This window comes from Pecten maximus, chromosome 11 (genome assembly GCF_902652985.1).
Source record: "Pecten maximus chromosome 11, xPecMax1.1, whole genome shotgun sequence".
In the NCBI taxonomy this organism is placed as follows: Eukaryota; Metazoa; Mollusca; class Bivalvia; order Pectinida; family Pectinidae; genus Pecten; species Pecten maximus.
The window spans coordinates 15,836,844-15,852,399 of NC_047025.1; the positions used below are offsets into that span (position 1 = coordinate 15,836,844).

General features: G+C 33.4%; 1 protein-coding gene and 1 long non-coding RNA gene across 5 annotated transcripts in view; one reads left to right on the plus strand and one right to left on the minus strand.

The window, feature by feature from the left end:
• Positions 1-15,556, plus strand: part of LOC117337127 (inositol 1,4,5-trisphosphate receptor type 1-like) — a 178,225-nt gene that overhangs the window by 143,174 nt on the left and 19,495 nt on the right. For all 4 annotated transcript variants that reach the window (XM_033897929.1, XM_033897925.1, XM_033897926.1 and 1 more), the window contains exons 44-51: positions 539-671; positions 1,051-1,189; positions 1,566-1,715; positions 1,965-2,121; positions 2,599-2,696; positions 11,300-11,335; positions 13,234-13,333; positions 13,500-13,550. In XM_033897929.1, the coding sequence (XP_033753820.1) occupies positions 539-671; positions 1,051-1,189; positions 1,566-1,715; positions 1,965-2,121; positions 2,599-2,696; positions 11,300-11,335; positions 13,234-13,333; positions 13,500-13,550 (864 nt within the window). The remainder of the gene's footprint in view (positions 1-538; positions 672-1,050; positions 1,190-1,565; positions 1,716-1,964; positions 2,122-2,598; positions 2,697-11,299; positions 11,336-13,233; positions 13,334-13,499; positions 13,551-15,556) is intronic.
• LOC117337128 lies at positions 3,910-6,718 on the minus strand. The gene is made up of 3 exons (XR_004534756.1): positions 6,238-6,718; positions 6,045-6,126; positions 3,910-4,329 (listed from the first exon to the last, which is right to left on the minus strand). It is a non-coding gene; the product is annotated as an uncharacterized LOC117337128 (long non-coding RNA).

The following is a 15,556-nucleotide window of genomic DNA, read 5'->3' on the forward strand; positions in this document are numbered from 1 at the left end:
GTTTTGATAAATGCATCATACAATGATTGTTTTATATTGGCATTTTGACATTCAATGAATATTGTATACATTGTATTACAAAAAAGGAAAAACATCACCAGAACTGTTTTCAAAATATTGTTTTGACTTATCAGCATCCATCTTGGTTATTGCAAAACTAACATAATTTCAACAACAATACCCAAGGCTTTTTCTGAGGGCTTTTTTGGGCCGATAATGGGCCCCATTCCCAATTGAAATTATTTCCTATTTAAGCCAAATTCCCAAAATTAGCAGTTTACTCCCTGAAAAACTCTTTCCCAATTCACCAATTTTCTTCCCAAAATGAGGCAAAAAGGCCCCATCCCAAACTTGGGAGAAAAAACCCTGATAACCCTTAAAATGTACATTTGTACATTGCATTTTCTCACTTAACTATGGCAACATGCAGTGAATCTCACTTTTCTCAAATTAATAAATCCTTGTATTAACCTCATGTAAAGTAATTAATTGTACATTGTACTAAGCTACAGTCATTCTAATCCGTGAATTGTTACAGGGTAATATGGAATACTATGCAGGAGAACTGGAACTCAACGCCAAATTCCACACTTTTGCCAAAAATAACAACATCATCTATCAGGGGTATAATACAGTAGCTGCTCAAATCAAGTTCAAGAAATCAAAACGAGGTTTGTACTGCATATTAGCCATCAGTAAAAGTCACATATTTATACACTTAAATTGTAAATACTAAATTATTCATTTTAAAAGTTAAAAGTCGTTTATAGACTGTCCTCACCTGTCTCATTTTTCTTTGTCCACAATCCTGTTTATTTTTTGTCTTTTTTAATCATTTGAAGACATGATCAGTTACTAAAATAAAGCATATAGAATGGAAGATATTTTTTCTCCAAATAAAGCATAACCATTCTATCATAAATATGATATTATCTAAACGAAAGAACAAACACATTTGATGCTGAGAAAAATAGGTCTATTAGGTTTTGCTGGTGGAAAATAATGATCTTTCTGACTTAATATAACTGACTGTTGTTGGACTGTTTACAGAGTACACAGCCTTGGGTACCAATGAGGAACTGTTACTAGGGGAGGAGTTCCAAAGCCTTGTCAAGTGTTTCATCGACCCCCATGAGAGGAAACCTGCCAAGAGGTTCCTTCCAGCTAAAAAACTTCTAGAACAGCTGCAGTAAGTCCAAAGATTGCACATGACTGTGGTTGTGTGGGATTTTGTTTTCTTCAAAATGAATTTTCAGAAAATGTTTTAAAAGCAATATTCTTGTTGAATTTGTTTCTAAAAATAATCTGTGATCTAGCCTTGCGTAATATGTGATGGTGATCTGATTTACATTCGATAAATGGCATGTTCTTTTCATTGATATACAAATTTTACAGTAGTAAAATATCTTGTATATGTATGATTTAGTATAAGTTTGAGGAAGTTTCATTGTACATTGTAAAAATGTACTTATGCATATACCAGAGTAATGGTTGGTAGATTTTAGAACCATTTTCCATTCAATTTATGAACATAAAACACCAATATTAACTCCTCTTGTGAGCAGGATTTCCCAGGAGTCTATCAGACAGGGCCTCGCTCAGACTGAGGAACTGGACATCAAGTGTATGCAAATACTACGTGCCATCATACACAATGAGGAACGCAAGCTTCCTGAGGACTGGGACACTCGTGCCTCTGACCAGAAAATCAAAAAGTAATCTTCAAAATATCATAACAATTGTTTGTTCTTAACAATTGTTTTGTTCTTAACAATTTAATATTGTTTAACTACAGTTTGTTAGAAGAAATTTGAAGTTTTATGAAGATTTAGAGAGGAAATTTTTATTTGATAAATTCCCCTTTCATAAATACTTGTATAGCAGAATTTATCTTGTTTGGTGTGCAATGTTACATTTTTGCAATCTTCCATGACTTAGAGATCTTTTGTTTGATTTGTTTACAGACAGCTGTTGTATATCAAAGAGGTCCAGAACGCTGTCAATGTCCATGGATTTGTCGAGAAGGTGCTGCCCCATGTGGCACGGCGGAGTGATCTCATCGCACGCGAGGTCCTCGCCTTCATGTCACTCATGCTCTTCAACGCCAATAGGGACGTACAGGTAAGACCTTCACTTTTACTGGAATATATTTCACTTCAGAGGAACTTCTATTTCAAATATTTATGCCCATATAAGGTAATGTAAAGTTAACCCTAAAGCTATACCTACAAGACTTTGTTAGAGATTTACTGTGCAATATACAGTACTACACATTCCAGTCCCACGGATTTTCCAGGGAGCATAACAATCAGTTTTACTGAGTTTCTTCATAAGAAAGGAGTTGAGAAGTTCACTACATATGCTTAAAAGAATAGAAGGGTTTAATTAAAACCAAGATTTTTATTTCTATTCATGTATTTTGTAGAAAATATTGGTTTTGATTTTCATATTAAGTCTTATAACATCAATTAAAATGTTTAATTTGTTAAAACAGGAAGTTAGATCTAAATTCTAAATACTAATCAGTTAAAAAAAAAATACAGAATAAATCTGAAGTCTTATAAATAATCGTTAATATTTTTACACATTTTTTTACAGAAATCTATGCTGGATTTCTTCCTGTCTACAAGAGAAGAGGTATTTTTCATGGCTGTACGGGACAGAATGCAAATCTCAACAAACTCTATCAAGGAAAAGTAAGCTGAATTACAAAACAATGGGTCGTATTGTTTAAAAGATACATCTACAGGAAATTATATAAAATTTATAGAATTGCATTGTATACTGTTCATTAAGTATATGTGTGTTTTGTTTTATATACAAGTAGTAAGATCACTATTTGATATTTTACTGTGATATTTCTCTTTTCTACCAAAATGACAATTAACTTAAATTTGCAGCATGACTGTGATCAGGAATTGCTGATGTTTTTTGTCACAACAATGTCTAGTATCACAGAGCAAATCGTGTTCAAAGCAACATCTAGTTCTAGTATCACAGAGGAAAACTTGTACATAACATCCTATAGTGGTCCCACATTATATCACTGAGCCAACTTTATATGAACCCATACCAAAAAAAGGTACAAAAAAGTTATACTTTTTTAGGTACAAAAAAGTTATAACTTTTGATGCTAGATTGGAACCATGTTTAAACAGCGGTTCCAATCTAGTACTAAAAAGTTATAACTTTTGATAACTTTTCTGTACCTAAAAAAAGTTATAACTTTTATTAGGTACAAAAAAGGTATAAAAAAGGTACAAAAAAGGTATAAAAAAGTTACATTTCACACAAAAATAGGTATAATTTAGGTACTAAAAAGTTAAAAAAAAGTTATAACTTTTTCTAGGTACTAAAAAGGTACAGAAAAGGTATGAAAAAGGTACAAAAAAGTTATAACTTTTTCTAGGTACTAAAAAGGTACAGAAAAGGTATGAAAAAGGTACTAAAAAGTTAAAAAAAAGTTATAACTTTTTCTAGGTACTAAAAAGTTACAAAAAAGGTACTAAAAAGGTACAGAAAAGGTATAAAAAAGGTACAAAAAAGTTATAACTTTTTCTAGGTACTAAAAAGTTAAAAAAAAGTTATAACTTTTTCTAGGTACTATGAAGGTATGAAAAAGGTACAAAAAAGTTATAACTTTTTCTAGGTACTAAAAAGTTACAAAAAAGGTACTAAAAAGGTATGAAAAAGGTACTGAAAAGGTACAAAAAAGGTATAGAAAAGTTACAGAAAAAGTATGGAAAAGGTACAGAAAAATATAAAAAGATTTTGCTTCAGAATGTTTTTTTATCCAGAAATATACTTATTAAATACATGTCTTCTAGACCAATGAATTACTATTCATAAAACATCACGGAAATCTCCTTTCACTTTGCACATTTTCTTGAAAGACTAACAAAAGCACTATTTTTCGTCCTCATGGAAAGCTTTATTTCGAATAACAGACTCCTTCCATGGATGAACGCAGCAGTCATGTACTATTACACTGTCATACTCCTGCTCCTGTACAAGGCATTATCCACTATGTTTCTTTAGTATATATTATAACTACCGTTTAATGTAAACATAAAACCAACATGTCATCAAGAATTAAGTATTTTTACTGCATAACACAGCACTCTAACTGGACTGTTATTAATACACATTGTATTGTATACTATATAAAATGTGTTAGCTGTTTGAGGCATTGTTACACAGGAAAGAAAAAAGTCTGAAATAATGTAAATGTTCCTCTTCTGGGATCCTTTCCTTGAGATTTGACTGACAATACTGCAAGAACACTGATTTTTCCAGGAGCTGATCAGGGTTCTTCTTGGGATTGACACTCTATAGTCCATCAAAAAGAAAAGAAAACAAAACAGTTAGTGATCTATTTACATATTGTAATGCTGGTTTCGGTGTAATAACTTAATAACTAGGACAGGCTGAGAGTTAATTGGGTTATTATAATTTATTAACTAGAACACTGAAAATTTAAAGGACCCCATCAATTTCATCATGAGGCAATAAATAATATATATCTCCCATAATCATCAAGAACCCATCTGCCTAAATCACCGAGTAATATTGGTTGGAATTATATTGAAACAAAATCTGACCTTGGCCTTTGACCAAGTGACCTTGACCTTTGGTCAGTTGACTCCATGCATTATTATAATGTTTAATTCTGACCAACTTTGCTTTAGCCTTGAAACAAAATATTTAATCAGTGAAAAAACGCAAAATTTGACCTTGACCTTGTCAGTTTACACCTAGTTTAATTCCAACTAAATTTGCTTCATCATGCCAAAACAAAATATTGATGAAAAGAAAAAAAAATTACCTTGACCTTTCAATCTAATGACCTTCATGAGCTTTGACCCTGGGTTTTGACATAATTTTGTGAACTGTACCTGGCCCATTTCGTGTAAATTTGTCAATAAATTCTAGAATTATTAGACAGCAGCAAAATTAGAGGGCTGGGAGACAGAAGTAATTACTATAGGCTAACAAACACAACTTATCATGTCAAATCAAAAAGAAGATACCCCCAGAGATATCATGTAATTGTATGATTATTATATAAATATCAATTTTATATATATCATATATACAAGACTGTTCTTTAGCCTAAGAAGGAAGAGAAAAGTGATTCCCAAATAAGGAATCACTTTTCTCTTCTTCTAGATCTTATTAATTTGAAAACAGAAGCCTAAAATGTTTCTTTTGAATAAGATCCATAAATAACTTTCTGAGAAACTTCAAAATTATAAAATTCAAAATGACAGCCTGTCAGCCATCTTGCATTGCATACAAGCTAATATATTGGGGGCGGGGATGATCAACTTAAAAGGGAAACTGATGGTGAGAGTAATCAATGTGTGTTAATTCAGCAATAAAACATTTTAAATGAATTCACATAAAATAAAAGAAGAAAGATTCTTCTAAAATTTTCCAATGGTCTATGTATAATAAATAAAATGTGCTAAAATTGTATATAGATTTTACTTTGTAGATCTATTTTAAATACGTATACTTTGACAAATTTTCAATTAGGACTTTATTTTATTGGATTTCCTTGAAATTTCACGCACACAACAAGTAACAATCCCTCTCATTTCTATATATATTTAATTTACAGTAGCCGATTCCGTAGATATTAATTGCATGTTAATTACATTTAAAAAAAAATAGTGTTGTGCGTATAATTAGGAATAAAGAACAAAATGTTCATATACTTACCATAAATTATGGTGCATATATTCGTCTATTTCAGTAAAAAATAGTAACAAATGTACGGGAAAACATGAAAAAAATTATCAGGTAAAATAGCTGACGAATTATTGCCTACCCCAATATACAGTGGATCGAATTTCAAGAAAATCCATTGAAAAACGAAGTATATTATATATACTTTGGGACGTTCATACCAAACGCCATAAACGAAAAACGTGTATGGCCACATATATGTGTGAATCCATTTTAAATATATCATAATATTGACCCTGAATGTGAAGGTGAAGGATTAAAAAATAATCACTTGGCAAGCAAATTAAACTTACGATTGAAAGATGCAACATTTATAAATCGGCTGTGCGTAGGGGGCGGGTGGTCCGAGGATCATGAATGCTGGTGAATTTAGTCCTGAAACATGAAGTATTTCATATGAACATATTCACTCAATGTTGTTTAATGTATGACGATCGCGAGAGCGACAAAATCTGCGATTCGAAGACAAATTAGAACATAACTTACCCTGATTTCATGTTGTCCGATAATTCAGTGTTTGCCGGTGAAAGGGGTATCATAAGTCGCCAAAAGCTAGACGAAATTTGATATTCTGTTCCCAGTTTGTCGATTGTATTCCGTGAGTGGGGAAATTAAATGTCGCCAATATATACCGTACTGTATATATAACGTGATTTTGTTCTAGGTCTAAGCTTTCATCACGTTTCCGTAAACAAACAAAATGGCCGCCACTTGTAATACAAATCTCCCGCTAAACTGAAGGGAGCGCCGCCTGGCGGTGGGTATACATGTGTATAGTAGGGCCAAGTGAACGAAGAAGAAAAATGTCGAATAAAGTTATTAGGCCGCCTACGATATCATGAGAAATCCTATCGATATTATTATATATATATATTTTAGTTGTTGTTATATATTTTTATTTAATTATTATTATGATTACTGCAACATCGTACTCTTTCACAGTGCACATGATGGCACACATGCATAAGTGTCTGTACAGAGAAACTAACGTGTCATATATTCTGTTATATTCTTGATACCGATAATATTGTGCACAGGTGAGATACCCAGGTAAACTGGCCAATGCAACAAATCATAGGCAGTCAGGCATGACAACGATGTAACTAATTAATTAACGCCCCAGGACACCGCTATGTCAGCAGGTGAACTGGACACTCCTCAGGTACACAGGTATTTACAAAATTCAATGAGTTCGGTACAGTACACTGCCGCTAATTATATTCTAATTGATGCCCCGAGTATGAGGTCTTCGGTGATCAGCTTGTGTCTGACGGGGTCGGTTAACTTTTGGTGCGTGGTCCCACTTTTCGTGAGGTAGCCTACACACATGATGTGCACGTTTCAGTAACATCACTAACTAGGCTACTGTAATGCTACGAGATCAATTCTCCTGCAGATGTCCTTTGTGAATAATCTGACGATCTAACTTATAGATATATGACCAATTGATTGTTTTGTTTAATGTGTTCACTGACAAAACATCGTGTGCGCTGTTTTCAGATTAAAATGTTTATTGCAATTTACGTCATATCGAGATCATAAAAACGCTTTACTTATATGGAGTTAAATCAAAGCGTCTGAGAGTTTGGACGATCAAAATGACACAAGTGTTACACACGTGTGTTTGTTTACCGCTGGAGTTTGTGTCCAATGCGGCATAATTGTGCATGCTACTACAAGATTAATGTCAAAAGCGCAAACATCCAGAAAATATGCGATGCACTGACAAAGACCATGCTATATTAATCCCATTGGGATGAATGAAGCTTGGGTTTTCCGGAAAATATTTTTGTGGGTGAGCGACCCATCGTCCCACGTGAAGTAAATTATATCATCATGTTCTATGTACGTACGTTTATGAACGTCTGTGTTGGGATATAACGAACTGCTTATCTTTTATAACAACTGAGTTTGTTCATGTCGTGACTTATCAATGCTAAGTTGTAATTATTCACGTCCTCTGAGCAATGATTGGTCCTCTGAGATAAAAAGATAAACTTTAAAAAAACTGCCCCCCCCCCCCCCAAAAAAAACGCATTTCAAGGGTGTGAATATTGTACTAAAAATGCAATAAATTAAAAGTGAATACCTTTTTAGCCCACCATCATCAGATGGTGGGCTATTCAAATCGCCCTGCGTCCGTGGTCCGTGGTCCGTCCGTCCGTAAACAATTCTTGTTATCGCTATTTCTGAGAAAGTACTAAAGGGATCTTTCTCAAATTTCATATGTAGGTTCTCCTTGGTGCCTAGTTATGCATATTGCATTTTGGGACCGATCGGATTACAACATGGCCGACAGGCAGCCATCTTGGATTTTGTCAATTGAAGTTTGTTATCGCTATTTCTGAGAAAGTACTAAAGGGATCTTTCTCAAATTTCATATGTAGGTTCCCCTTGGTGCCTAGTTATGCATATTGCATTTTGGGACCGATCGGGAAACAACATGGCTGACAGGCAGCCATCTTGGATTTTGACAATTGAAGTTTGTTATCGCTATTTCTGAGAAAGAACTGAAGGGATCTTTCTCAAATTTCATATTAAGGTTCCCCTTTGTGCCTAGTTATGCATATTGCATTTTGGGACCGATCGGAAAACAACATGGCCGACAGGCAGCCATCTTGGAATTTGACAATTGAAGTTTGTTATCAATATTTCTTAGAAAGTACTGAAGGGATCTTTCTCAAATTTCATATGTAGGTTCCCCTTGGTGCCTAGTTATGCATATTACATTTTGGGACCGATCGGAAAATAACATGGCCGACAGGCAGCCATCTTGGATTTTAACAATTGAAGTTTGTTATCGCTTTTTCTGAGGAAGTACTGAAGAGATCTTTCTCAAATTTCATATGTAGGTTCCCATTGGTGCTTAGTTATGCATATCGTATTTTGGAAACGATCAGAAAACAAGATGGCCGACAGGCAGCCATCTTGGATTTTGACAATTGAAGTTTGGTATCGCTATTTCTGAGAAAGTACTAAAGGGATCTTTCTCAAATTTCTTATGTAGGTTCCCCTTGGTGCCTAGTTATGCATATTACATTTTGGGACCAATCGGAAAACAACATGGCCGACAGGCAGCCATCTTGGTTTTTGACAATTGAAGTTTGGTATCGCTATTTCTGAGAAAGTACTGAAGGGATCTTTCTCAAATTTCATATGTAGGTTCCCCTTGGTGCCTTGTTATGCATATTGCATTTTGGGACCGATCACCAAATAACATGGCCGACAGGCAGCCATCTTGGATTTTAACAATTGAAGTTTGTTATCGCTTTTTCTGAGGAAGTACTGAAGAGATCTTTCTCAAATTTCATATGTAGGTTCCCCTTGGTGCTTAGTTATGCATATCGCATTTTGGAACCGATCAGAAAACAACATGGCCGACAGGCAGCCATCTTGGATTTTGACAATTGAAGTTTGTTATCGCTATTTCTGAGAAAGTACTAAAGGGATCTTTCTCAAATGTCGTATGTAGGTTCCCCTTGGTGCCTAGTTATGCATATCGCATTTTGGAACCGATCGGAAAGCAAGATGGCCGACAGGCAGCCATCTTGGATTTTGACAATTGAAGTTTGGTATCGAGATTTCTCAGAAAGAACTGAAGGAATCTTTCTCAATTTTCATATGTAGGTTCTCCTTGGTCCGTCGTATTGCATTTTTGGACCAATCTGAAAACATTGTCGACAGACAACCATTATAGCCAAATCTCAAATTTCATATATAAGTTTCCCTTGTTTAAAAAGCACTGGAGGGATGTTTCTCAATTTATACAGATTAGTAAGAGGAAGGGAAAAAAAGAGAAAAGATCAATCTAACATGGAACCTATTAAGATCATTCAATGGTGGGCGCCAAGATCCCTCTGGGATCTCTTGTTTAATGTTTAAATCTATATGTATGTTATTTATCAAAATATTTTTGATGCCTCTCTGGAATGAAAAATTTATCTATGCATGGACAATTCAACACACATTTCGGATTCCAATCACCTGTTACCTAGCTTACCTGTCGTTGAGGTCTTCTAAAGGCGATTCGCCTCTCTGACCCATCACAAATTCCCTACAGTTCACTGATAATTGTATTTTAATCAATTGTATGTACATTATTAAATTAAGATTTCCATTTAAATGGGGATTGAGCTTATATTGATTGAATTACCTGTAATAGAATTTCACTGTCACTGTCTTGTATAATTATTTGTGATTACATTTACAGTAATTATTATGTGTCATAAGCAAACATAAGATTTATTTAGTAATCTTATGGTTGTCCAGAAAAGATACAGACAAGTTTTGCTAAAAATAATCAGTCTTTTAAGATGTTGTAAATATTTTCTAAGTCCAGAAAAGGTACAAAAAAGTTATACCCGAAATTTTCAAAGTCCAGAAAAGGTACAAAAAAGTTATACATGCAATTTTCTAAGTCCAGCAAAGTTTTGCTAAAATTAATCAATCTTTTCAGATATTGTAAATATTTTCTAAGTCCAGAAAAGGTACAAAAAAGGTATACCTCAAATTTTCAAAGTCCAGAAAAGGTACAAAAAAGTTATACCTCAAATTTTCAAAGTCCAGAAAAGGTACAAAAAAGTTATACCTCAAATTTTCTAAGTCCAGAAAAGTTACACAAAGTTATACCTGAAATTTTCTAAGTCCAGAAAAGGTACAAAAAAGTTATACCTGAAATTTTCTAAGTCTAGAAAGGTACAAAAAAGTTACATCTAAAATTGTCTAAGTCCAAAAAAGTTATCAAAAGTTACATTCATTAATTCTAAGTTTTCAAAAAGGTACAAAAAAGTTATAACTTTTTTGTACCTTTTGAAAAAGGTACAGAAAAGGTACTAAAAAGGTACTAAAAAGTTATAACTTTTTATACCTTTTTTTGGTATGGGAACCATCGTTTAAATCATACCGTATTTATCCAGCAATAACCCCTTACTGTGTACAAACACCACCTGAAGAGGTCCCACACCATCATTTCACTGAACTCTTTTTATGTAGCACCATCTTTTGGCCACACCCTATATGTTGCTGAAACAACTCTGTAGCACATCTGATGTCCTATCGCTGACCTGACCCTATACTGCATCATTTACATCATACTCTGTCCACCAATAAGATCATCCCTTGTAATAGAAACAACCATATATATTAAAGTTAAGATAACAAATTTGACAAATGCTATACTATTGTTCTGAAATAAGTCTGTCCTTGTAATTGTGTGTCCATATGATAATCAAAATTCAATTAGCATTGTCTTCACAACACAAAAATGATATATTCTTTCCCTATGACAATATATATTAGGATCTGTAGCAAAGAATCCTTCTGTATTTGTGACACCTCTACAAATCTCAGAAGGATGAAAAAGGTCAAGGTCATGATTAATTTTTATTTGCTGTGCAGCACCTTAATCTGACAATATTTTATGCAGTTTAAATGTTTTGGTAGTAGAGACATGTATAAGAGACTGTTGATGGTAGCTGTGAAGTGTTTCGCATGTTATTGGTGTGAAGCAGTCCAGCTGAACACATCATGTCAACTCTTTGTATTTTAGATTCTTAATGGCGAGAAAGTGTCGGCGTTTACAAGGGTAAAATCTCAGGCATGGTGTACAGATTGTAGTTCCACAATACTGTTTTATTTTTCAGTCAACAAAGAAAGTTCCCGTTTGGAATTTTGAGTCTGACTTCTGGTTCACCACTCTTTTGTGTTAATATATCTGTTCAATTGTTGTGTGGGGTTTGCATGTCATTATAGGCCGCACCAGACAATGAAAACATGTTTTGAGTGAGTCATATAATAAACCAGATCTTTTTCAAAAAGAGATAATACAGAAAAACTCTCAGGGGCGGGGAGATTGGATGGAAAATTTGTCTAAATGACATGTTGAAAATTGCATGGTGACATCTTTATAACAACTAAGAATCAAGGAAGCCAAATGGACTGTTTGAGAACAGAGGAATGTATCTGAGTGACACATTCAAATTGACAAGTTTGTGTTGGGATGTTGGTTAAATTCAAACACAGAGAATTATTCATGAACAAGACTTAGTAAATTAATGTAGTGATATTGTAATAAAATGATTGATATTAACCCTAGTTTCTGAGTGATTGAATTAAACTTCACTGTGTGTGGGTAGTTCTGACACGATTTCACAGCAGCTTGGCAGTCAAGGAGTCCATGATTGCTGATTTCTTGGTGACAGAAAGTGATGGTGACAATGTGACATCAGACAAATTCTACTGTTTCTTGTTCACACAAAGTTTTACACTTTGAAGTCTTCAGAACACATAGAGTCATGCTTATTGAAACTTGAGGTTCCAACATGAGACTGCATTTAATCCATGTATGTATTTTACAAGTTTTTAATCATCTGGTTCTCATGAAGAGGAAAACAGTATTCATCAATTGGAAGTTTAAAAGTATTAGCAATTATCAAGATGAAACAAATGTCTAAAACAAACAACATTGCTAGCATGTTTTCTGGATTAATTAGATAAATCAAGAATTGAATATAGTTGTTATCACAATGTAATAAAGTGCAAGATACGGGTCCTTTGGGCATTTTTTTTAAGGAACTTGTTAAAGGCAAGTCAATTTATTTGCCCTATTGATCCATATTGTAATATGAGTGTTATTACATTATATTTTTTCATGAAACACCAACAAGAGATTTGATCTAAATATGTTGATGTCACATTGTAATGTCACCAGTCTGTTTAGAATAAAGTAATTTGACAACTAATAACAGAACATTATAGACCAAACTTAAAACAATAACAGTTTTTTAGGAATAGTATAGTTTCTAACAAATTAGATATAAGAGTAATTTAATAATAAAAAAAGTTATCCTGACTGAACATTTTTTAGGCATGTAACTAAATATCTTAATGTTCAGGTTGGTAGACATTTATATATGATATTTAAGCAGAATACGAATCTAACTAATAAAATTGTTCAACCTATGTTTCACTATTACATTGCCTATATACATAGTATCTTAATGAAATATTCTTGTTGATGCCATTCATTGCACGATTAATTATGATATGGTGTATTTAAATAAAGAATGTTAGATTTTCTGATTATGAGATCTTTATTAATCTGATGTATATGGCATGGAATTATAAACCTTTAGCCAGGATATATAGCTGACATTGTACCATTACAAGTGCATCAATTTATATACATGTATCATTGCTGTGACTACTTAAACATTGGCGTGGAGAACACTTATGTAACCAAATAACCAACAGGAACCAGACAAACTGGACTGTATTCCCTGTCATGTTTTCTTTTTGTCCATTAAGTGTAATGTATACCTAAACATAATATTTAACTCTCTGTGACCTAGTACTATGTATGGCTAAAATGAAAAAGAGAAATAAAAAAGAGTGCTTGTTTTTTTTTTTTCAATCTGCACTTATCATAACCAATATTGTTTGTAAATGGAATTTTGTTAATAATGATTTATCTGCTGTTTACAGGCGATCGCTGTTGGCACAACATCAGGCCCGAGTGAAGGAAGCTTTCAACAATATGGGGTCATTCAATGCCAGTTTGACTGTTGGACGAAAGGCCCTACAGGTACAAACATTGTGCTAAGTTCATATTTGTTCTCTTCATTACATATGTCTTTATACAGAGGTCCAATTTGTATTTACCTATCATAAAAGAAAAAAATCATTTATGGAATTCAAAATTTCTAAAAGTTTTAGCTGTCATTGATTATGGCTGTATTTTATTTCATTAGCTCATCCAGGATTATGAACTTCGTCTAAAAGATGAAAAAATGCAGGGATGGGTAAGTTCTTTACTGTAAATACTGATATATACAAGAAATACGAGTCTTATCACGCAGCTTCCGTAGCTTATTGGGGATGTGGAGAAATTAATCCTTTATGCTGCTTAATTAGTTATAAACAGATTTGACCAATCATTCAAGTATAGTTTTGACAATAAATGGGAAAAAAAAGCTTATTATATTTCACTTACTCACTGAGATGCACAGTAAAACCTCAATATGTAGTGTACATATGTTTCCAACCTTGCTCACTGCCAATACATTTCATTAAGACCTCTTTTTCTTTATGCAATATATCTTTGTACACCAACCATAATTTAATTGGTATGGGTGGTCTTTGTTACCTGTATTATATATTTGGTGGTCTTTGTTACCTGTATTATATATTTGGTGGTCTTTGTTACCTGTATTATATATTTGGTGGTCTTTGTTACCTGTATTATATATGGGTGGTCTTTGTTACCTGTATTATATATTTGGTGGTCTTTGTTACCTGTATTATATATTTGGTGGTCTTTGTTACCTGTATTATATATGGGTGGTCTTTGTTACCTGTATTATATATGGGTGGTCTTTGTTACCTGTATTATATATTTGGTGGTCTTTGTTACCTGTATTATATATGGGTGGTCTTTGTTACCTGTATTATATATGGGTGGTCTTTGTTACCTGTATTATATATGGGTGGTCTTTGTTACCTGTATTATTTATGGGTGGTCTTTGTTACCTGTATTATATATGGGTGGTCTTTGTTACCTGTATTATATATGGGTGGTCTTTGTTACCTGTATTATATATGGGTGGTCTTTGTTACCTGTATTATATATGAGTGGTCTTTGTTACCTGTATTATATATGGGTGGTCTTTGTTACCTGTATTATATATGGGTGGTCTTTGTTACCTGTATTATATATTTGGTGGTCTTTGTTACCTGTATTATATATTTGGTGGTCTTTGTTACCTATATTATATTTGGGTGGTCTTTGTTACCTGTATTATATATGGGTGGTCTTTGTTACCTGTATTATATATGGGTGGTCTTTGTTACCTGTATTATATATGGGTGATCTTTGTTACCTGTATTATATATGAGTGGTCTTTGTTACCTGTATTATATATTTGGTGGTCTTTGTTACCTGTATTATATATGGGTGGTCTTTGTTACCTGTATTATATATGGGTGGTCATTGTTACCTGTATTATATATGGATGGTCTTTGTTACCTGTATTATATATGAGTGGTCTTTGTTACCTGTATTATATATGGGTGGTCTTTGTTACCTGTATTATATATTTGGTGGTCTTTGTTACCTGTATTATATATGGGTGGTCTTTGTTACCTGTATTATATATGGGTGGTCTTTGTTACCTATATTATATATGGGTGGTCTTTGTTACCTGTATTATATATGGGTGGTCTTTGTTCAAGGTTAAAGTGTCAAAGGTTACAACAATTGTGAAATAAAAAAAATCTGTAAAAGATATTTCAAGAACCATTCAATCGATACATAAGTAGTAATTTAACATCAATTTAACAGGTTTAGCTCGGGTTTAATGACACATTATGGCATTATATTGAGGTTTTACTACATTGAAATATTCAGAGTGAAATTTGAAATGTGTAGTCTGTATATCATGCTTGTAATATCTTAACAGCTGTAAAATTGAAAGCAGTACAAAAAAGATAATTTATTAGCAAGGATAGAACTTGTAGAACTTTTATGTCACCTGAGCGAAGCTCACTGACCTTATCCAATCTGGCTTTGTCCGTCGTCATTTGTCCTCCGTCGTCCATCGTTAGTTAACAAATTCTTATTTTCAAATACCTGGTAGTTCACCTTGACAAACAAAGTTCAAGGTCACAGTAATGAAATTACCTGTCAGAAGTGAAGAGAAAAGGAAGAAAAAATATAGGTATAGCATATGAAAGCAACTTTCAGATCGAGTAACATGAGATCATTTCCTGGATGTAAATCCTATGTTTTGGGTCAAATTGACTGGAATTT